At 38.4% G+C, this 24,429-nt stretch overlaps 1 protein-coding gene across 1 annotated transcript; it reads right to left on the bottom strand.

Annotated features, from left to right (window-relative positions):
• Positions 1-6,551: 6,551 nt before the first annotated feature.
• Positions 6,552-12,651, bottom strand: LOC108246170 (Krueppel-like factor 6). Its single transcript, XM_017433582.3, has 4 exons — positions 12,319-12,651; positions 8,603-9,185; positions 7,575-7,698; positions 6,552-6,843 (listed from the first exon to the last, which is right to left on the bottom strand). The coding sequence occupies exons 1-4, from the start codon at positions 12,418-12,420 to the stop codon at positions 6,792-6,794; spliced, it is 861 nt and encodes a 286-aa protein (XP_017289071.1). The 5' UTR covers positions 12,421-12,651; the 3' UTR covers positions 6,552-6,791.
• Positions 12,652-24,429: the final 11,778 nt, after the last annotated feature.

Raw genomic sequence — 24,429 nt, 5'->3', positions numbered from 1 at the left:
CAACTGAATCTTTTACAGAAATAAACCTTCAAATTAGAGCATGTGGGGTGTTGGTGTCAGGTTTTTGCAGAAGCTGAAACTGGAGTAACAGCTTGTTTTGTCACCTGGGTTCATGAACAACATCTGACTGATACTGAGATCTTATCCTCTGTCCTATTTGGAAAAATCTCAGGGAAGTTTGTTTAAATTCAATTTTTATTATTTAAAACAATGTTATTTGGACTAAAACAATCACATGACAACACAAAAGGGCTAAATGTTTTCTGTTTTTAAAAGGTAATTTTGGAAAAATAAAGATTTCAGTTAAAAATTAGAAAAAGTTCTGGGAAAAAAAATTTGTTTTTGAAAATTATTTGTAAATTTCTACATGGTTTGTTGTTTGTTCTGGGGGGGATTTTACTCATGACAGCATCATAATTAGAAATCCTGACAGCAGGCCATATGTTGCTGCAGGAAAAGTCCTCATAATGTCCTCATGTTGTCCCTGGAAGGACAGCAGAACTGCCTTTCATTTATTAAACGCATTTTGTTGAGTTTTTATATTTGGGTCATTTTTCAGTTTTGTTCTTGCTGCATGGTGCATGTTTCACTTTGACCCTAAAACAGCACATTTTTCCTGCCTGCTTCCACCTTTAGGTGAACAAAAACTATGCAGAGGAATTCTGTTAAAGTGTTTATTTTAGGGCAAAATAAAATGTTTCTCTAACCCTAACCAATTACACTTTATAATCTAACAATGAGTAAAAATGCCAAAATAAGCAAAAAGGGTCATACAATCTCCTTTCTTAGAATTTTGTTTTATCTTTTTGTCTTTTCATACATTTTAAAATGATAACTTTGAACGATTTTTCATAAGACTTAAGGAGGGAACATGGGTAATTCAATCTTTTTCTTAGAATCCCAAGGACAGAAATTTTAATATAATCTGAGGAGAAAATACGCCTGTGAAAAAGAAATCCAGAGCAGAGTAGATGAGGCTTTAAAAATGTTCAATCTTCACTCTCAGGAGTGGCCATGGAGGGATGAAGAAGGAGACCTTCTGCACTAAAGAAAAGCAGAAACTATTTTTCGTCACCTACCTCACTTTTTACTGAGGTGAGAAATGTTTTCATCAAAAACACGTCAATAAGAATTCAGAAAAACTGCATCAACTTGTAAAAAGAGTGCATTTTTTGGCTATTTCAGATTATATGTAAAGATATGGATAATAATTAAAGAGGAACTGGTGAAACTATCAGTTGTGCAAACTTATTCATTGGGACAGAGGTGGAAATGCATCTTTAAAAAAAGCACTAATATTTTGGTTTAATTATTCTTTTTTCCACAACAGTGCCCAAATCAACATCCCATCCTTGTCTCTAATTGTGAACAGCAGGAAGTCGAATACCTCTACAAGAAGAAAAAAAGGTCAATTTAAGGGTGACACAGTCATGAATTTTTAATTGGTACAAATGTCTTCATTGTCTTACTGGATAATTGACAGAAGAAAATGACTTTGGTCAAACCCCCAGTCCTCTGCAAATCACTGAGTCTTTTTATCCTCATATCAGATTATAATGAGATTTTATATTAATTTTTTACATTGTCTTTCCTTTGCTTTTCATGCATTTATTTGGTAATCTTTTAATTTTTAAAAATTAATTAAAATATCAATAAATACACAGAGAACCAGAAAGAACCCATCTTGAGAGCACTTCAATTATTCAGGAGCTGTGGGGCTTGGAGCACGGTGGGCTCTGTGGAGCAGTGGTTAAACTAACGCAGTTTGTGCTTGCAAGTGAAGATGAAGAGGCTATTTGTCTCTGTAGCGCACAGAGCTCTTATCAGGGATTTGTTTGTGGCACAACTTAATTTGCATGAATTTCTTGGAGAGTAAGATGAAAACTCTGCTCTCTTGGCTGTAACAGGAGGAACAGATTGTCCTCACAATGCGCAGTGCTCCACACTGTTTATATTGTTGTTCAAATATTGAACTTGTGCTAAGATTTTGGGCTCAGAGTCATTTTTAAACCTAGATTACAAGGATTCCTGCTGCTTTTCTAAAGGCAAATTAGTCCTTTGCATTTTATTTGTGAATTCTGGAAAGTATAAGAAAAAAATACACAAATGGAAGATCATTTGAATTTCCCCGTTTGAGAAAAAAAGATCTAAATTTCAAAATGTTGTAATGTTAGGAATAAATTTCAGATATTACTCTAATTAGGAGGTTAAATTATCATAAAAAATGAAAGCAGCCACATACCAGTTATCTATCTTTTTCTGTTTTCCAGTGATGGAGCTTTTAATAATCAGTAGATTCTGAAGGAAAGTTTTATTAAACCTCTCCTCAGCTTTTAATACAATTAATCATAATATCTTAATAAACAGACTGAGGGATCTGGTTGAAATATCTGGATCTGTCTTATAATGGTTTTCTGCCATCTGGAGTTCCTCGGGGATCTTTTCTGGGACCCGTCTTGTTTTTGTTGTGTGTTCCTCTTTTAGGTCAAGGATGAGATGGAGGCAGATGATCTGCTGTGGCGACTCCTGAAGGAAGCAGCTGAAAGACAAAGAAGTTTTTCCTCCAGCAGTTCATCTTTTTACTGATGATGTTCAGCTGTACTGCTCATTCGACCCCCTTGAGGCCCATAAATTGCTGTCTTTAATTAAGTGCTTGGTGGTTGAGCAATGATTATCTACAGCTAAACTTTTGTTATTGACCCAAACAGTGTCGTCTCTGCCATTAAACAGCAACTGGGTGAGTTGGGATCCTCGCAGAAGCCCAGTCTGTTGTAGTTTTGTCCCTGGAGCATCACTTAAAACAGGTGATAAGAAACTGCTTTTTTCTTTCCAGAAACATTTTCATAAAAAGGGGATACCCACTGCAAGATGTCTGTCTCACTCAAGAAGAAAAATTCATACAACCCATGTTTTAAATTTGATATATTGGCTACCAGTCTTTATTAGAATTAATTTTAAAGTCTTAACTTTAAGATCTTTGCATGGACTACTCCTTGGCTCAGCCATACTTTTCCTCTCACAGTCTGAGCTCCTCCGATCAGAACCTTCTGACGGTTTTCACACTCGCTTCAGGGCTGCAGAAAACCAACCTTTTCAAGCAGTAGAGCCCAGACTGTGGAACGCACAAAGTTTGGACTCTGAGGAAACTGCTGAAAAGCAGCTGAAGACATTTTTATTTTAAGAAGTGTTTTGTTAGACGTGGGCTTTTATAACAGTTTCGTTTTATATATTGTACGTCTCTGTGGATTTTATTGACTTATTTCTCTGTAAAAGGTGCTAGAAATAAACATTTAACTTAATTGTGCAGATTCTGCTTTCATGCTTGCTGCACCAACACAAGCACCATATATATACATTATTTGTTTTTCAGATTTGAATGACTCGGACTGACTTGGACTCAGATGAACTTCGATTGTCCCTAAATGACCTCATCAGGCACGTTGCCAGATGTAGATCGCACGGAATTACACAAATCAAACCATTTGCATTTCAGCTTGATGCAAATAGCACTGAAGGTGTTTAATTTAGCAGGTTCTGCAAACTGGAGTATTTCATGCTCTCAGCAGTAAAAGATACGTTTTGAAAGTATTTTATGTCGCATTTAGTTGTAACTCATTTTTTCTTTATGTTGAGTTAAAAAAAAAATTCTATTTTTGTTTTCCATACATTGTAAATCACAGTATTTAGTCGTATGTGTTTCAGCTACCAAATGCATGCCCATTAATTCATTTTTCTCAGTTACACATCATTTTCTTGGCTCCCTAAATACTGAGCACCAGATATGTTACTCTCCCACTGAACATACTCCCTAATCCTTTAAAAAGCTAGCCAGCTAAAGTTAAACAACAAAAAAAAAAAAAACGCCAGGCGCTGGTGCTAAAATGGTCAAAAAAGATCTAACTTCGATTTAAATGTTCTATATAAATATCTGGAGAGGACTTTATCTAACATTGTGGATCGCATGCGACTCGATGCTGCATTTCTGAAGCTGACCCCAACTTTAGACCTCTATGGAGGAAGGAAGATACACAGAACTAATTTTTCTTCTGGGAACTTGGAATATCCCATAAATAGACCATTCCCGCTTGACCCAGGCCTCGAGAGGAAGAAAACAGAAACACACGTAGAACCAATAAAGTCTTTTTATCCATTTTCAATAAAAAATACATTCATACAGAAACTATTTTACAAAACAATTTCAAATGAAAACAAAAAAATCTTGTTATGCCATAAAACAAACAAAAATAGAGCCTCATATTTTCCATGTGTATCCAATAAAGTTTTTCTAGCTAAAGACAGGACGTATTTGCAAGTCTTTAAATCGTTAAGTGAAACAAATTACATGAAATAAAGAGGGGGAAAATATGGGCACCAGAACATGACAATTCAAGTGTCCAGAACAATTCACATATTTTTTTTTTCCATTTTCTTTTTTGAAAAATGACAGGCCACAGGTGTAGGCGCTATTGGTGCCATTTGAAAAAAATGCATTGATCAATTTTACTTTTCCATAAAACAAAAAGAAATTTACACAAACAAATGCAGAAAAAATGGAGTGCTCCTATTTTACAGTTATTCTTCAACCTTTTTTTCTTTTATATTAGAAACAACACACTGCACTTGCTTTTGGTCCCATACCCATTCAAAATATATGGTTCCCTACAAAACGTTTAGTTTACAATGTAACGCATCTTTGACATTTCTCATTGTAAAAAGAAGCATTACTAACAAATTTTTGTTCATGTACAACAGGTCGACCTGCACAGTTCTTTAACGGGGAATAAAAATGATTCATCAACCTGCTGGAGATCTGTGTGAAACTCCTGTAACTTAAAACATGCAAACAGTGAAAATGGTAAAAACAGACATCTGGCCCCAGTCCTATTTCATTTTTAATACAGAGAAAGAATCCTTTCGACCTGAAACACAGCTCAGCTGAACTCGTTAGACCGGTCTTGGTACCGTTTACAGTCGGATTAAATGTTGTTTAAACTAAATCTGAGGAAAAATACTGACTCACGTTGACAGTGAGACTAAACAAAACATGCGTCAAAACAGACTTGTTATTAAGACTGCTGTCGTCACTTTATAGGACACATCGTGGTCTCTGGAGAATGTAAGGTTTTGATACCTCACCTGACAGAATTTGCCCTGATGTTTGTGTTTTTCTTTGCTGTAAATTCTATATCGTCACTGCAGTATTTTATGAGAACGTTTCCAAGGTTGTGTACCTTTGACAGCAGGTTGTAGTTCATCCGCATCTCGTCTTGTACTACATAGTAGTAAATCACTATAAAAATGTGAACTGGTTCTCCATCTACTCTACAATTCTGCCCCAAATCTGGGTCAATTAGAAGAATATGATTCAAGTCTGAAATAGGATAAAAATCAAGGAAAAAATGGGCAGAAATGTAAAAATGTAGAAATGTCATTACGAAGCTGATATATATAGTACTTTTTTCTTATTCAAGAGTTTAGAGAAATCTGTTGTGAGAGGAAAAAAAGGTGCAACTGTATGAATCAAAGCCTTTATAAAGCTATTTATTAAACGCACTCCTGCTTTACAATGGCCGTTTGGTGTATGTGTTTGTGAGAGTGATCTATTTAACAGGACAAGGCCACTTACATAAGGCATCAGTAAGGTCAACAGTGCATTTACAGATAGAACAAAAAAGCAAATGTGAAGAAAAAAGGAGCAAAAATCCCATATTCAAGACAGTTGCTAAATAATATAGTGGTCTCCCCAACTTCTCAAGAAAAAAAAAGAAGAAGACTGCCTTATGTGATTTGTACAATACTATGATATTGAGTATGATGAAGGTAGCTGCACTTGAATGGAGTTTTGTTGTCCTATAAGCAAACAAGTGAGCAACACATCCCCAGATCCCATGCAATGTCTGTTATAATGGAAATAACTGTTTGTGTACATTTTTTTCTTCTTTTTTTAGTTTTTTTTTTTTAAGATACAATGTTTACACAATGGACAACAAAATGAGCTTTATAGCATGTATGTTCTGAAACAGGCCATGTAATACATTGCACATTTAACAGCTGCACTAAACAAAACAACCTCTCACGTTTTGGACAGGGAGTTGTTGTTCCGCCTCCTGGCAGACAGGGGGCGCCCTCTGGAACATCACTTCCAAACAACCTTTTACTCCCTGCCATCGCAAACAGACTCAATCAACACAGACAGAACCTTTTGCTTGCATTCATTTTCTGTGGGACAGCGGATAAGCCAACCCTCCCACCCCAAGAGAAAATCTCATTTGTATAACATCACCCCCCTCCACGTCATTCACTCACTGGCTCCATCCGTTCCACACAGCCAGCACAGGGATCCAGTCACAGGCACTCACAGTCCCATGCGTACAGGCAAACACATTGGCAATGGAGGAATGGTACCCTCCCTCACTCCACCCCTGGAGTCCCATAATCCTCCAGGAAACACAAAAAAGCGTTGAACACCATACAGAAGAGTTTCTTCCCATCTTCTCCAGCCAAGTTTTTTCTCCCCCCCCCACCCCCATTTTCTTTTTCCACCAAGTCTCTCTTTTACCGTCCGGCTCCTCCATAAAAGCCTTTCAAGAGCAATCACCACAGCGAGGTGTTGGAGGCACTGAGTACGGTGCAAATAATAGCCTGCGTTGCTTCATGTTTTTTTCCACTGACTGGAACACGGCGGTGCTCCCGTTAATGCTCCCAGGACACACCGGCCTTGCTGATACCCCAAAACAGGTCAGGACAATCAACCAGACTCATCCCTCAGAGCTCTCAACATGGAGGCCATCTTAGATGTGCCTCTTCATGTGCAGCGCCAGGTGATCAGAACGGGAGAAACACCTGGTAAAGAGAGAAAGAAAAGGAAAAAAGACATTTACTTTGTTATAATACTATGCACAAAGTCTGAGCGCTTATAAATCTCTTTGCAACTACTTCCTTCGTATACCAACTAACTAACGTTGAAATCAGATCTTCTTTAATTATTTTTGAGTATCTTAAAGTATTAGTTGGTTACAAAGTAAAACTAGTGAATCAAACTTGATGGGTTTTTTTTAAATATAAAGGTTGAAAAAAAGCAGCAGTGTTGGGTTTGCAGAAAACGTGATCTGATCTTTTTTCCCCTCCCATAATTTTGAACAAGACGATTCAGATTTTAGGCTTTTGATTTACTCCGTTTTCAATCAATGTACCAAAATTTACCCTTGTTAGTAACAAATGTGGTGGTAAATCTGGTTCTTAAAAACTTGAAGCCTTAACAATCAGAATTTTAAGGCCCAGTCCCAATTCTCTTTTCATGCAGCTTCTTGAACTTGTCCCATCAACCTGTCTTTAACCCTCTTTCACCCCCGCATTCTGCAAACTAATGTGTTGTGGTCTTTGCTGCTGCGTAAAGACTTGACACCAAAGCTAAGGAGATGATAACTTTTGCTTCACTGTGGTGGTTGTAATTTATAAAATTATTCCAAATCTGAAAATAATTCAAATATTTTTTGTTTAGACTCATTTTTGCCAGTACCAAACTGAAATACTAAACTTTCCATGAAAAAACACAGATTTTTTGGCACTCTTACCTGTCGCAGTGACTGCATTTAAATGGCTTTGCTCCAGTGTGCTTCCTGAAGTGTCGAGTGAGTTCATCACTTCGTGCAAAGCGCCAGTCGCAGCCCTCCCACGAACACCTGTAAGGCTTCTCACCTATTTAAAAAAATAAATAAAAGTCAGAATCAGGAGAAACATTTAGGTAGGATGTTCCGTTTAAAACAGGTCAAAGGTTCTTGCATACTTTTTGGCAAATGGTATCAGCTAGTTCGTTGTATCTCTAAATCACGGTATTCAAACCTCCTAAATATGAGCTAATATTTACAGTGCACAATGCTGATTTCAGGGAAAGTTTAATCCTAAAGTGGGCTGAGCTGGCAACTGTAAGCCAAAGAGAAAAAACAACCTTGTGAGTCTTGAGATCTGTGGTATGCAGCTGTGAAGAGCTGCTCAAGTGGAGAGCTTATGTAACAGGGGAGGGCTGCTCGAGAAAAAAAAAACTGTGTTTCTAATGGCTCTGACGGCTATTAACCATGTGCCTAACATGGTCAGAGAAAAATGCAAGGAATGTGACTTCCTTCGCTAAAAAGGTGGTACAGCTGTAAACAGCTTGGCAGAGGTCAGAGGTGACAAAGGAAACTGCTCACATTTGAACCCGCAACAAAACACCGAAAATGTCAGTTTCCCATAATTATTCTCTCTCTCCTCATTTTTTTTTTTCTTGAAGCTGAATGCAGACTGGCTGAATTTTTGAGTTGTTTCCCATGGTGAAATCTGAGAACTGTTGATTTGTTTTCAGAATCCACATCCTCTGGGTGCTGTGAGGCCACAGAAGGACATCCCTCCTCCCCCTTTTGTCTCCTAGACTGTCCTCTCCCCCATGCATGAAGTCACATTCTCTGTGTGAATTAGATCATAGTTTGGGCATTCCTCCCAACAAAACTATTCAAAGTATGTGGAGGTATTTTGCAAGAAATCTGAATCAAAGTTTATTTTAGCTGCACTTTTGAAAGGCTCATTGTGTATGTGTGTGTGTGTGTGTGGGGGGGGGGGGGGTTACCTGTGTGTGTGCGCTGGTGTGCTTTGAGGTGGGAGCTCTTGGTGTACACCTTCCTGCAGCCGTTGAAGTGGCACCGGTGCACCCGTCTCCTGCCATCGGGCGACACCTCGCCACTGGTCAGCCCAGACCTTTCTGCAGTCCTCTCTGTGCCACCAGTTCTTATTTTCCCAGGGGAGTGCAGCACAGTCTGTATCCCACTCCAAACCTGGGTCACAGAGCCCTCCTTGCTAAGTTCAGGCGAGGAAGGTGGTGTGCTGATGATGGCAGAGCCCAAGTCTTCGCCACCGTCACCCAAAATGTCAGTCAAAGAGCTGGAGGAGAAGTCGAGGGTAGGAGATAGTTCCTCGGAGCTGTCCGAAGCCTCGCTGCTGGCGTCAGAGTTGAAACCACCAGCGTCAAGGTGCTGGCTGTCTTGATTGTCTACCTCTTCCTTGATGTGGGGGATCTTTGGGTCGGACTCGTTCGACTTGTCCCCGCAGGCGAGCATCAGCTTGCTCCACAGGTCCTCTTGGTTCTTAAATTTGAGGTCAGTAGCAGAGACGTAGGGCTCGCTCTGGAGGTATCTTTCCAGCTCGAGGCATGTCTGTGAGGAGGGATGACAAGACAACAGTCAGTTCACTGGTAAACAGAGCCTAAGGGGGGTAAGGGAATGCCTCTGCTCTGCCAGAAAGACCCAAAACTCACAAATGTAGTCATCGTTTTCACAGGGAGCTCTGGTGTTCTTGTGAGCAGTGTTTTTATTCTTAGTAGCAACAGGACAAAGAAATACCATGACACTGTACCATGACTAGTCCTACTTCCTCTCTGCTTGCAGGAATGAAACAAGACACAATGTCCTATGCAGAGGATAGTCAAATGCACTCTACGGGTGCCCTCTGAGGCGATACCAGGGAGGATTACAAGCACCAGCTATCATCCTGAGAGCATGCAAGAACAAGGTGCTCTTGCCTGTAAATGCATGCAAGATTTTGCAAGAGTGCAAGTGTGTGTGCGTAAGTGTGTGTGCATGTGTCTGTGTATGTGCATGCAGAGGTTGATCATGAAATTTACATATGCCACAGACCCCCCTCCCTCCCCCACATTTGGGTTAGAGAAGTGCTTGTAGATCTTTTAAATCTATTAATTATTCAACATAATGTGGATTTAATAATGCATTTGGAGGCAATGCTAGAAATAACATAGCACACCAGGGACTGAAACGGGGGAGGTCTGGTTCACGGGGTCCATAAAAAGCCTGGCATGAATACTGCAAGAGCCACTGTGGATTCTGGGCCTTTGTGTGTGTGTGTGTGTGTGTGTGTGTGAGAGTGAAAAGGAAGTGAGCACTTCCTTAACCCTCTGTAGTCAGCATCCACAGCCCAGAAATGACATCTGCTTGCAGCTCCATGCAACTTCCTGTGATGAAGCACTTTTCAAATTTCAGTCAAAAGTTGCTATCGCAGAACAGGAAGTAGCTTTTGTGCAATGAACATGGCATGAGATGAAGAGTCACAGATGACTGATCTGATGAATGAACTGAGCTTTTAACACTTGATTTTTTTATACATCAAATAGAAACTGTGCAAAGTTTCCTTTAGAGTCTGTTCAGTGGCATCACCACGACTGTTTGCTGTGTATTTAGTAAAGTGTGAGTACTTATAGTTGATAATGTAGATATTACTCTTAACCAAAAACCAGGGTAAAACCTTTGCACTACATTAGAGATTGAGTTCAGAGGTTTTAGTCTGGACTATAAGTCTCCAGGATGCTGTCCCACACACCAAACCTCTAAGCGTGGCTCATCATCAAATCTCATCCAGCCCTCAAGCAGGACACCGGGACCTTGCTCTCGAGGATGCAGACAGCCAGGGACATGTGGCAGCACATTTAGTGAGTAGTTAAGCTCAGATTAGAGCCTGATTCAGGCAGCAGGGTGACCCACATCAAAAAGACAACTTGTCATCAGACAGGAGACCGAGAGGCACGTTACTGAGGTGATATGAGGACACAGCCCATGCATGAGCCCCAAGGAGAGTGATAACAGGAGAATGGATGACAAGCTATCCTCACTCTGTCTTGGATGAACACTGGTGGTATTTTTGTCACTTTGTTGACAAGTGTTCTGTCTACATCTGAGTGGTACCTGTTGCTAGATGCAAGATGTCTTCACTCAGGTGGATTAAACCTGCAGAATTTACAACCGTCGAGTTGAGTTGTCAGTGAGAGACTCAGCTCCTACCAGGATAGGCTTTTGTTATTCTAGATTGATAGCAAATAAAACTTGATTTTAAATGATTTCTGTGCTGTCTGTTCTTTGGATTTTATGTTTGGAAAAAAGAAACCTGGCAGAGAGTTGGTGAGTCAAGTTCTTTTTCCAAACTTTTACCCACAGACTGTATTTACTTTAAAACAGAACACTACTGAATGTGATGGACGACTACCAGCTGCAGTTTTTTACAAATAAGTGCATGCTATTTTGAGCATGAGACAACTATTTTGCTGATTTTAGTGAGAAATTATTTGCTTTTAACAGAAACCACTTAAGGTGATAAACTAGCAATAGAGGACATTTTGCCTTCTGAAGTCTCAGGTAAACATAAGTCATGATTTGCTGATGTAAGCTAAACAGCCTATTGGTTGATTTAGGCTCAGAATAAACAGTTACAATGTTGGAAGATTTCATAAACTGTGCAAATATCTTCTATTATTAAGTCCTTGATTTGTGAAAGACATTTTTCCATTCATTGTAACCTCTATAAAACAAATGTTAAAAAAGGTAACCATTTACAGTATTTGTGTCTAAATTAAGCCTGCACTGGATAGTGGGAGTAACTTGGGAAGGAAAAAGAATGTATTGAATTCAAACGCCTCTCGTCAGCAGGCTGGAGAAATCCCAGGCGAGCTTTAAATGCCTGGGAGGGCGACTTGGACCGAAGCCCGAAAAGGTCTGATAAACGCAGACAGAAGAAGAAGACACCAAAGCCAGTTCATCTCAGGTTTCAGCCCGAACAAGAAGAGATCCCCCCAACTAAAACTCCACCGACTGTTCTGTCATCCAGGGGCCGCCTGGTCGAGCCAAACTGGAGCAGAAATCAGTCCCAACTGTCATTCTCCCGTTCAGTCTGTCACTGTGTGTGTGTGTGTACGTGCGTGTGACAGAGAGCAGGAGCGAGACAGACAGAGAGAGAGAGGCAGGAACAGGAGGAGGAGATACGCGCAAAGACGCACGGCTCGCCATTCAGTCGCTTAAACTGCAACCCAGCGTGTTTTTCATCACACCCCTCTACAAGCTTGCAGCCATGAGTCGAACTCATCTACATGATTATTTGCATTAGGAAACCGTCGCAGAAAAACCAGAAAACACGGTGGGAATTACAGAAATATCAAGAAAATATCGGCGAAGTTCTTCATTCACAAAGTTTGCAGCTTTTACAAACCAAACAGCAACTTTGTAAGAACAAATTCACGTAAATGCCTTTTTTAAGCCAGGTTAAAGAGAATTATAATAGGGGAAATTGCACCACTTCCCCAAAAAGCCGACAAATTGATGTTAACTGTTGCTTCAATCGAACTGGAACAGACCACTCTGACATTTCGGACGCAGCTGTCACGTTAAAACATGTTTACCCAAATTCAATTACGCACATTCCTTGCACTCCTGTTAGACAATTACGTCGGAGCCTTTGGTGCTGTCTCTTGTCAGACTGCTGGCTCTGATGGAGGGGATAACTCCTTACCTGCTGCCAGTACTCTTCCAGAGACGGTAAAGCAGAGAAGTATCCCGTGTCGTGGACGATCTGGAGCTCCTGGAAGATGCTACACATCGGTATGACATCCATTTCACTGAGGTTCAGCCACAAGAAGCGGAAGCGGAGAGAATCTTGGGAAGAAAACGCAGCTTGTTGAACTCGGAGAGAAGCTGGAGTCTCTGCTGTCTTTGCATGTATGTCGGTCGGGAGTCGCGCACTTTCAGTGGAGCGTCTGAGCGCGTGACGCACGGAGAGCGCACAAACAGTGAACTCACTAAAAGTCTGTCAGCTCACTGTAAACTTCACCCCCCGATTCAAAATTACGAACAAACACACCCCCGTGTGATTATATTACGTAAACCAATCGGCTCTCAGCAGCTTAAGACGCGCCTACTAAGATACGTCCAGCCAATGGCGCGAGCTCTGGCGCAACATCCTGTGATGTGGTTGGCGCCCGGCTGCGGATTTCCATTGGGCGTTATTTTTAGAGCTCTATATAAGAAGCAGAAGGAGGAAGCAGAGATTCGAGGTGCTGCTGGTGTGTCAGAGCGCAGAGACGCGCGGCTCTGGAGCGCTTCTGTCTCCAAACCAGCGAACATGCGACTTTTTCACTGATGGGCAGATGACGCTTTCCTGCCATTTGTGTTGGAAAACGGTTCAATTTTCGTGACTATGAAATCCCCAGCAGTTCCCCCACACGGTTAAAAGAAGAGAAATCAAATAAGAAATGATTAAAATGGTTTGTCAGTCATGTATATTTATTTATTTATTGGCGGTTCTGAGGTACTGCAATGACACCAGTAAACTGTTGTTTTGTTTCTAATAGGTTTGTAGTTAAGGAAGTGATGTAGTTCTGCAATTGAAGTAAAAAAAAAAAAACTTGAACACACACATTTGTATGTCTATCCTTATTAGGACATTGAATTGACTTGCATCCTTTTTGTAACCTAACTCTGACTCTAAACCTGACCATCACCAGTACATGCCTAACCCTAACCTAAACACACATTAGTCCTAACTCCTAACTAAAAAAATGACGTTCTACTGCACACTTTTGTTAGTCTCTAGCTTGGATAAAAGAGGAGAGATGGACTTGTGACAAAAAAAAAGAAAAGCATTAAATTAAACTTAAATACTCACTTTGTTTCTCCAACAACCTTGCTCCAACATCATGCACATGATCAATGATTTAAATTAGGAAATGACATAATTTAGCGACTTCTAGCAACTTTTAGGACAGACGCCTTTCCCTACTAAGAAGTTGGCAACACTGGGAAGCTTTGGTTCAAGTGTCCCATCACTTTTACCTTTCATGATGATTTCAGCTTTGAGTGAGTGACAGAAGTCTGCAGAGAAAGACTGGTCTCTTTTTCCATGAAGCGCAAATCATGCCAACAAGAGACAACCGTGAGCTCAGGGGGATCATCAAAAGTCTGATCAATCTCTTTTGTCTATGAAACAAATCTGATAGACTTCTCCTTTTCATGGCTGTCCAGAGATCCATTTGGATTATTATGAGTCTCTCCATGGCAGTCCAGACAATTTAATAAGCTATTAAGTTATAATAGACTTGCCATAAAGATGATAATTCACAAAAATGCTGTGCGGGTTATTGTAGTGGCAGCAGCTTGAGGCTTATCATAAGGCACTGGTTTTTCTTCTGCTGGTGATAATGTCCACATGTAATCTCAGTCACCTGTGGCTATCTCCATCAGAGCTCTGACTTCTGCTGTTCTCTGCTATGATCTGGAAACCAAGCTGCTGCTTCATGTGTTTCCTTCAGAAGTGATAGAAATAAGAGGGTTTAAAAAAAAAATAAAAAATCTTGGCCACCCAAGGTGCATAATGAAAGTTTCTAATAAAAGATGGGAATATATCTCACTGTTCTAGAGTGACATGTTATAAATACACACTGGCAAGCTTCCAGAAATATATACCCCACCATTCACCCGCCCCCATTTTGAATGTAAATGATCATTGGTTGGCTTTAATCAGTGTGTCCTCATGAAGACAGGAATATTAATCAGAGATAACAGACCTACATTTTGATATATACAGTGTGATTGCCTTCATTTTGGCAAAAAAAACTATTTGTAAAAGTCTCATAGTTTATATTCTTGAGCTTTTTTTTGAAGATAAAAAATGTTTTTTACCTGCAGCCAAAGGTGAAGTTGGAAGAATTGGTTTTATTTTTTTAAAACCAGCTTTGTTCCTGTTGCCATAAGTCTCTTAAATGCATAATTTAACATTGTTTCATCTTTTATACTTTTATTTTGTTATATTTTGTTCTTTAAAAAGGAGAGAGTTTTATTTGTTTTAAATTGCTGTCCACTTTTAATCATGGTGGGTCTATGATTATGTTATGTCATATGTCTTGTGTATGGTAGAGGAAGCTGACTCATTTCACCATAATCAAATCTACCTACAGATGAAGTCTAATTGATTGATTGGGCGTGTGTGTTTGTCGTTACTGTTAGCAAAAACCTCACGTTCCACTGAATGGTTTTCATTGAAACTTTCAGAATGTGATCCTATGAACCGATGAACAAATTTTAATAAAAGTTTCAGAAAATATTTACTGGATTGACATCTACCACTCATGGACTTTTTGACTCAACCAACTTCAAAATGGCTGCCATTTGACCTTCGAATACATAAACATTGCTATAACAGCCAGTTTTACAAACATTGATCTAAAATTTGGGGTGGTAGTAGCTGAGCTTTGTCCCCAACATGTACTTTAAGTGCAACATCTTTGCTTCAAACCGTGTCATTAACTGTTGGATTTTTGTCTGTTAGCAAAATATTTCATGAACTCTCAGGAAGTACATTTACAAAAGATTAACTTTGGAGTCAATTCAGTCTAAGATGGTTGCCACAGCTAATCAAGCTTAGCTTCAACAATTATTATAATACCTCAGTGAATTTTACAGATACTGAGCTCAAATATGATGTGGTAAGAGCCGAGAATCATTCACAACAAATAAATATAATATAAGATCCTATGAGATTGCACATAATGTTATTTCCAAACTTAAACCAAAGTTGTTTTAACGATTTCATTTCTTAACATATGGTGACCTTAGTTTAAATCTCTGGAATGAAACATGGCAGGCAATATAAATTCCTTCAAGGAATGGTAGTCCTTTATTTTAAATAAATTAGACTTTAATTGTGTTGGGTGATGAGTTAAATGACCCACCTCCCACCTACAAACACAAACGCTTTGATTAGTTTCAGTTTGAGATTTCAATCAGCTGTCAGCAGAGAAAGTTTATTCTCACTCAATAGCTCAGCAAAGACAGAGCACATCTAAATTAAGGCTTTAGTTGCATAAGATGCAGGATAAAGTTGAAGTCAAGCACAACAACAGCATCATTGACAATTTAAAGGAAGGCAATGTGACAAACAACATATTTGGAACAGAGTGCCATTGTTTGACTTGTGGGCCCGGTCGAGCGCCTCCACAGTGGAGGCTTTTTTTTTGTTGAGATCTCAGCAGTGGGCAGATTTGCAGCACTCAGCAGCATCACATTCTGTCATGAGTTTATGGGATGTGAGGAACAGAAAGCCAGTGGACAGGATCTCTGCTGTGATATGCATCACAGGTAATATAAGAGAAGTGTGATGTTCCTCTGTGGCTGGGATGATTCAACACGAACTTTATAAGCTGCAAAGAAAGACAACATTCACAAAATCTGTATGCACATCCTTTATTCTGTGCTGTTTTTATATATATAACATACACTGTTAATGATTTATCATAAAATTACAGTAACTTCCTGTCAACACTTATCCAGTAGCTGCTTTTACAGTGAAAGTACTGTAAAAACAAACAAAAAAAAACAGTAAGAAACTGTTGCAAATACACTAAAACTACTAAAATGTACAAACCTCACCTTGAATCTTTATGGATCACCATAAAGATTTAACCAACTGTTTCTCACGACAGCTCCAACGTTCCTTGAAAATTTCATCAGAATCTATTCATTCGTTTTTAAGTAATCTTTCTAGCAGAAAAACAAACAAACAAACCAACACCACCAAAGGTAATAACAAACTCTACAGTAACTTACTGTAAACTGCTTCTACAGTAAGGAACCTCTGCAAATAAAGTAAGTTTGCTGTCAAAAAATAAAAACAAACGAACAAATAAGCAGAACATTTACAGTGTAGTGATCAACTTACTTAATGTAAGCATTAAGTTATGGATAAATGTAAGGTAGAAATATTTCTTCTCCTGGCAGAATAATGACAAACAAAGGCTACACACGTGCATACGTTACACAGTGACTTTTGTCTTATGTGTACATCATATTGTGTGAGAGGTAATGATTAACAATCTCTCTTTTTCCTTTTTGTAACTAACAACTGGTGGCATAAATCTGATCTGACATCAAATAAAGTTTTCTTGACTAAAAACAAAACACAGACTTGTCAATCTGAGTTAGTTATTGCTTCAGCGGGCACAATATTACCATTTAGGCATATGCTTTGTGAACTTCTAACTTCCCAAGTAAAATAAAAGGCAAAATGATCCATTTTAAGACAAACACATCAGGCTCAGAACTGTTACAAAGTTGTGTCAAAACCAGTGGCCTTGTTCAGAAAAATGCAGAATTACTTTCATTGGAGCGTGTTGCAATTATTTCCTCATGGAACAAAATTATCCTATTGTCTAAAAGCAGAAACAGAAGCTGACTTTTTATTTATACAGTCATGAAATTAATTTCCATTCACTGTTTCCAGGGAACAAGTTTAGTTAAATAATAGCTGTAACTTTAACTGTAATGAGAAAGCAGCTAATATAGTGTTTAACTCAATCACCAACAAGACTAACTGCCTAATACGGTTCTGTTCAATGCTGAAACGTTTCTGTCTGGTCTGAGACAACCGCAGAACTTCACAGGGTGTTCTGCTGTCTGAAACCTGGATGCTTTCAGTTTACTGTTTTGGTCCTGGTGCTTCTGGGATGGACATCTACCGATTGTTCTTGTTCAAGTGACTCTTACAGTTTCCTGGTATGATTAAGATTGAATTTGGTTATATGTTGTATTTATTGAGCAGTCAGAGAAGGCCTCTGTCATCGAGCTCCAACAGTTAATGTCAAGGTTTAATCCAAGCTGTGCTCAGCTACAACCTCCCCAACTTTTAGCTCAATGTATGTAAAGTTTTACTGAGTTAAAGCCATTTTTGTGTTTGTTAAGTTTGCTTTGCCATGTTGGCCACGTTAAATCAAACTTACACCAAAAGCTAATCAGTTATATATGTGCATCCAATGATCACTCTCTGAAAGTTTTATTAAAATGTATTTACTGATTCATGATATTTTCTTGACGGCACAGACAATCAAACAGTTTTTATTTGAACTGATTCTGTAATTCTCCATAAACTTTGCATACAATTTGAACACAGGACAGAGCTCATAAGAAGTTTGTTTGCTCTAAAAAAAAAAAAGTTGAATGCTTATCCTGCCTCTTCATAATGTTTGACATATATAATGAATCAAATATGTGTAGTCCGCACAGATATGCTGTCACTTGTTTTTTTCCCGGCCTCAGAAATATAATAGGTGTCATTATGTTTCTGAACTCCTGTGACTTCAAGAACGCAGTACAATCATCAGCTTTTGTTTTTAAAGTGACACTTTCATTCTGTCATCAGTTAAACCTCCTCCCACGAAAGCCTGCAGCTATTTCTCACTGTGTTTGGTGGCATTGTTGTTCAGATGCAAAGATAACATGAGTCACTGACTGCATCAAAAACATTTCAGACGGCCTTCAGAGCACATGGGATTTAGATCTGTGACATCACACATCCATGGCAACAAAATATTGAGCACAAACAGCATGCAGATAAGTAGGCACCGGTCAGCTTGTCTTTGAATGTGTCACAGTCATTGTGCACTTCATGTGTGACAGTTTGGTCTGCTTTAGAATCTGCTCACAAAAGCACATAAAGAACCTAATTAATGTGGAACGCAAACTGTTTATTGCTGCATGGTCTATTTATGTGCCAAAACCACAAATCCTATATTTTTACCTCAGCTGAAAACTGTCCAGGAAACTGGTACATGACATAAAAAAAGTTTAACCATACAAAATGACAGGGCTTGGGAGGAGAGGGGAAAAAAAATTGTAGTTATTTTACAAACAGTAGACATTCTGCATTCGGAAACTATGCCAAAAAAATGGGCACTCACTTTTAATTAGCTGTCTTAAAATTCTTTGCACTGCGGATAATGGCCACTTCTTAATTTGCAAACTGAGTCTGGTCCCTGATTAGGAATCCACAGCTGCAATTAGGCTAAAGAGTTTTGTTGTTGCCATTAGGATAGAAAAGTCAGATAAAATAATAACAATTGACAGTGATTTAGAAGCTGTGCTTGTTGCTGTGTTATTGATGGATTGTCTTGTAAATGTATGCCATTTGGTTGAGAACAAATTACTGTAGATGCATGGAAGAGTTAATTTTATTAACTTATTCAGTGTGTGGAAAACATTGAGAGTGAAGGGAAGAACATTGTGTAAAAGAACAGCGTGTACACAATAAGCAAAACTCTGGACCGACTCTGCAGCAACAAACAAGCAGACTTAATCTAATTGGCTGATTGCATCATATGTCTTACTGATGCTGGGTTTTGATTATCTGTGGATGAATCAAAATCACAAGACCTTAGTCACTAGAATAAAAAAAAACAGAAGCAGAGTTTAGAGGACACACCCATGATGAGAATGCTACTTTATCTTCAGAGAAAATGAGTGAGCCACACTCTTCTTTTATGCAACACATGCTCTTAAAGTGCTATTGAACAAGGGTTTTAATTCCCAGCAGTCCAACAGTACTAGATCACCTAAGTGAATGTAAATATGAGAGCAGAGCATGAGCAAGCAGTCTCTGTTCACTGGATGGGCATCAGAAAAAAAAGCTCTTAAGTTACATTTACACGGCTGCCTGAAATTAAAGGCCTTAATGTTCGTTTCTGAAAAACCCTTTAAAGCAAATGAAGCAACCTGAATGAGCAGCTGAGATATTTACTTTTCACCTCTGTTTGTGTGGGCATGAAGAAAACAACATGGTTGAGCTGTTGAGTTAAATTAAAACTGGGGAATCCCCTTGTTATGGTTACAGTAACTAAGACAAATAACATGGTGACAGCCCCGGTTAAAAGAAACGTGAGTTTTCACATCGAAACTGGAAATAAACTCTTTCAGTTGCACGTTACCATAAATACCATAATAAACAAAACATTTCTGTTGAGTAACTTTTTACGTTTTTTTTTTGTAAAGTAGATTGAAAGCTACTTTCTTTTAATCCATTCTTCATCTCTAAACCCTTCTTTCACATCAGCTTCTGTCCTCTGTGTGTTAGTAACCAAATAATCTGCCTAAAAACTTCTGCAAACTTCACTAAATGTGTCTGAGTGGAGCGTGCACACTAAAAGGTGCTCTGACTACATTTAATATAAAAAAAGTAGTTTTTGACATCATTTCCACTATAAAGACACTAGTCTTATTGTTGAGTCTATATATGTTTAAAGTCCTTAAAAAGTTTGCAAATGAGGAAGCCACATTTTGGCTGTTAAGTTGTTACAATTCATCCAGGGCATCCAGTAATAATAAGATGGTGAAACATAGCAACTTTAGGTTACAAGCACACCTAAATTTTAACTCACTATGTGAGGGTATGTCAAGTAGTTCTTGAACCTTGGATTTGAAAAAAATAAATGTTTTTACAGATGAAATAAACGATGAGAAAACTAAACGAACCACAAACTAGTATTTCATATGAAGACATTAAACATGAACAAGCCACAAATCCAAATATGCTGCTTTTACTTTGAAATTTGCTTTTATTTCAAAAGTGACCTTTTTTGTTTGGGCAGACTGCAGGTAAAGAGATCTCAGTTACCCCAAAAAATGTCAGCAAACCCTAAAAACCAGTAAGATTGATAAAGAAGGGAGGTGCTTCTGATGGAAGCATTTAGTCAGTCCGAAACTTGACTCGACTTCTGTCAGACTGATACATCCGCAGCCTCAGCACCATTTGCATGGTCAATGCTCAGCACACATACAGGACATTTGAATATAACATGGACATTGTTCAGTTGAGAAAGATGCAACAAACTAAATAAACAGTAAATGTGTAGAGTTTTAATAATATGTTCTTTCTGTTTAACACTCCTGAAGCCTCCAAAACAGAGAGAACTAAAGAGAGGTAGGGAAACTCTTGTAACTTCCAAGACCATGGGTGGGTTAAGAGGGGAGGGTTTGGAAGCCAGAAAACTGGTAAAAAAACAAAAAACTGGCACTCCATTAGGTAGTCTTTCACCTGGCCTGGACAAAGACTTTTTTCTTCCTTCTCCATACTCCATGCTCTATGACTGATGTCGCAGCTGATAAATTTATTTGAAGGAACATCGCTGCAAAAATGACTAGAATATCCCTTTAAACTTTTAATTATTAAAATGTTGGTTAATGAAATCTCTGTGACACTTCATTTCTTAAAGGAGAGGATGCAGCAGTTAGAAGCCCTCAGGATTCAATCTTTCTCACATCTATCAGCTGTGCATTAGCTGAGGCATGACTCTGCTACCTCTCGTCTCAGGAACACATTATTGTTTCTTCTCTGAGATGTCGGCCAGGTCCACATAAACTGACTACTGCAGGCTGACCATTTTCTGAAGCGTTGCATTCTGGGTTTGAGCATCCCGNGTGTAAAACAGTGATCCAGGAAAGCGAGTGAAGAAACAAGAGGCAGGATGTGACAGACATATATGAACACAAGACAGCTGCCTGCATGTATAGCTTAGCATCCACAAAAAGCTTTTAAGTGACATTCAGAGCAGTGATGGTAAATGTGTTAGTGGTGACATCATGTCTTAAAAGGTTGAAAGCTTTCTCAACCAACCACCAGGAAAATACTTGTGTGGAGTCTCAGTGAATTTAAAAAACAAATGAGTCGAGTTGATGCTGATCTGAAAGACTGTTTTGTCCATCACATTCCTCTACACTTTGCCTACTACAAGCTTGGGAAAACCAGAAGTGGTGTAGCAAATGCATTGATGTGCTAATTTATATGTGATGTCATTTGGCAACCTTGTATAACTTTGAGCTGCCAATAGACACTTTTGACTGAAGAATGAGCCACATGTGCCCTTTGGCAAATATGTTGTATTGATGGAAAGCCTCAAAGGTTTGCCCTGGTCTTTGAGTTCACAGCAGCATGAAAGAATTATGTTGAGCTTAGTCCAAATACTTTTATGTGACCTCTGTGTGACAGAAGTATTGAAACATCCAAGTGTGTGGCATTTTTAACAGATATTGAGAGCTGAACTTTTCTTTTAAAAAAACTGCAAAATAAACTGCAAAAATAGTTTTGCAAATCACAGGTTAGTTAAAATCTAGTTGCTGTATTCGTTAGCCATAATCAAGTGTGGTGCAAACCAGAACAGTAGAATGCAACTGAGAAGATTTACAGTTTGCAAAGTAATGACTTTTACTCTGAAAGTCTCACTACAGAATGGTCTTCATGCTTATTGTTGTGCGACACGTTACAACATCCTTGTTTCAATGTTTTGTTACATGAAAATGTGGACTTTCAACACTCTTTATTTGGTTTTAATTGAAGGAAGGGGAGTGGATACATATTATAGTTTGCTAATTCAAAGACCCATGCTGCGTTTTCCACTGATTTTCCACTTATTTATTTAATTCTCACAAGTCTCTTCTTAGTTATACCTCACAGATGGTTAGGGTTAGCAGTACATGATTATGGTTAGATGAGTTGTGGCTCTATTATGTCAAATGGACATGAAAACAAAACATCTATTACAGTGTCATGTCACCTTACACTTTTACTTGTAGATTGTGACAATAAATACAAGATGTAAGGAAATAAAAAGAAACTCTTCCTCCACAAACAGATTATGCCTTTCAAAGAGTTTTAGTAAAAGCTATTAGTGCATGTTAGCATTTTTACCTTTTTCCTTCCTCTTGGCAGATTAAAAAAAATTATTTGACATCAACCTTTTTGTTCTACAAGCATGAACATTTTAATATACTTCAAGGTTTTTCTGTCAGATTTCTGGTGTTTTATCCAGTTATTTTAAAGGTACCAAGTGTAGCTCTTGTCTCTCTATCTTGCACCTTTGTAATGTTTGGTCAGTATCCATCCCTTCATATTTCTGCATGTTAATGTTCAGGATTCTTGAACATATCTGGTCTCTTTCTCCAGTCATCATTGGGTGAGAAGTGTATCATACCCTAGAAATGTAGTTAGTCCACCACAGGGTCAGGTACAGACAAACAACCACCCACACACACACTCAAACCTAGGATCAATTTAGAGTTTCCAGTTAAGCTAACATGGATGTTTTTGGACTATAAAAGGAAACCAATGTACCTGGAAAAATCCCACCATGCATGAGGAGATCATGCAAACGCCACACAGAAAGGACCCAGCTGGGGGTCAAACCCAGGACCTTCTTGCTGTTCTGTACCATCATGCATGTTTGCTTTATAGTTTGGTTTAAACTTCACTTACTTCACTTTATGGGCATGGACTTGCATGGTTACAATAGCGACATTAAAATACACGAGGAGCTGAAGTAAAAAATTTACCTAAAAACAATACATCTTTTGTTTCAGACTGTGCCATGAATGTATAATAACACTGAAACAATTCTAAATGATATCTGTAATGTAATTTTAAAAAGCTTTTATGTTAAACAAAGCAAATGTCTGCATCAAGAATGTTTCCCTGATTTTAACTCGGAATGAAATATGTACCTTTATGCAGTTTAATATTTTTCAATGCGAGTGAAGATTTTTTATTTTTACTTTCATGTTTTCTTTTAGAAAAGGTGATGCTAATCGTCTTAATCAGGAAAATATACATACATTTACTGAAAAAGGATCTGTTGACCTGTGTACTAATGGCAGCCAGAGTGAGTCATGCTCATGAAGGTTTAGTAACAGCTGACAGTGAGTCACGTCCGACTCATGACCAGATCTCCACTGAAAGAAAAGCTTCAATTTTACCTTGACCAATATAGCATGAAGTGTGTCAATTTGTCGAATTTCTCTGCTTTGGTTTATGGAAAGAAAAGAAAAAGAATCCCTCTCATGCTTGACATTATCCTCCTGTTACAGAAGACCATGAAGAAAAGGTGGTTAAAAAATGTCAGTTTTGATCTGTGCTTTTATTGAATCGTAATTATTCTGTACACTTTTAGTTGCATGTTTTGAGTTATTCTCTGCATGTGGTTGCATTTCTAAAGTGAGACTAAACGGATATCCTTGCTACAAAAGAGTAAAATTGAACATTCAGCATCTCTGAAAAAAAAAAAACGAGCCATTCAACACAATCAGCTAAACGTGTTAGAAAAAAAAATGTAAAAAAATAAAGTATTGATTTCAGTTTAGGAGAGCACAGCTGTTATCATGAGTGAGAACTGAGGTCAGTTGTTACAGCTTGGCTTTAACTCTGGAGATGTATCACCTCTCAATTGTAGCAAGAGAGAGATAAATTGGAAGTTGATTCTTGGTGGAACAAGAAAGCAGCTTTGCTCCAAAGTGGTGTTTATGTGAAATATATGAGCCAAAGGAATTACACCTTGGAATGTCCCTGAAAAAAAGAAATAGTCTTGTATTTGAAACTAAAAATATGTGTACCTTTTTAAGTTGATAAGAAACACGTTGTTCCTTATTTTTCAGACCCAGTGCAAATCAGTTTATAGATGATAAATGAGCAGTGCTAAATAACCATGTTAGTTCTTTTTCTGCAGGGAAAGATGTTTAACACAGAAACATATTTTGGTTAACCGAAGCTACAAAAAAGTTTGTTGTTTAAGCTACTGTTTGTCTATTAAATTGGATGGCAGTGTCTGATAAAACAAATTCAGTTCTGGTTTTAACCACTTTATTCAATATTCAAGCACTTTTAAAACCTTGAAAATACAACATTAAAGTTGAAGCATTTTCCAGGATTTCAAGCATCCGTACAAACCCTACATCCTCCTCAGCTTCATGCTAAGATGAGAGTTTGAGTTAATGAGTCGAATTACCAGAATCCTAACCTGACAAAGCAGAAAAAAAG

The sequence above is a fragment of the Kryptolebias marmoratus genome, linkage group LG20 (genome assembly GCF_001649575.2).
Source record: "Kryptolebias marmoratus isolate JLee-2015 linkage group LG20, ASM164957v2, whole genome shotgun sequence".
Taxonomy (NCBI): Eukaryota; Metazoa; Chordata; class Actinopteri; order Cyprinodontiformes; family Rivulidae; genus Kryptolebias; species Kryptolebias marmoratus.
The sequence above is the reverse complement of the archived record's forward strand: the minus strand, read 5'-3'. Positions and strand labels throughout refer to the sequence as shown.

Bases quoted from the DNA above. Each gene is read 5' to 3' on its own strand.
- LOC108246170 (XM_017433582.3), bottom strand. From the start codon at position 12,420: ATGGATGTCATACCGATGTGTAGCATCTTCCAGGAGCTCCAGATCGTC. The intron at 9,186-12,318 runs GTAAGGAGTTAT...CCCTCCTCACAG, and splicing joins TGGAAGAGTACTGGCAGCAG to ACATGCCTCGAGCTGGAAAG. The intron at 7,699-8,602 runs GTAACCCCCCCC...TTTTTTAAATAG, and splicing joins ACACCAGCGCACACACACAG to GTGAGAAGCCTTACAGGTGT.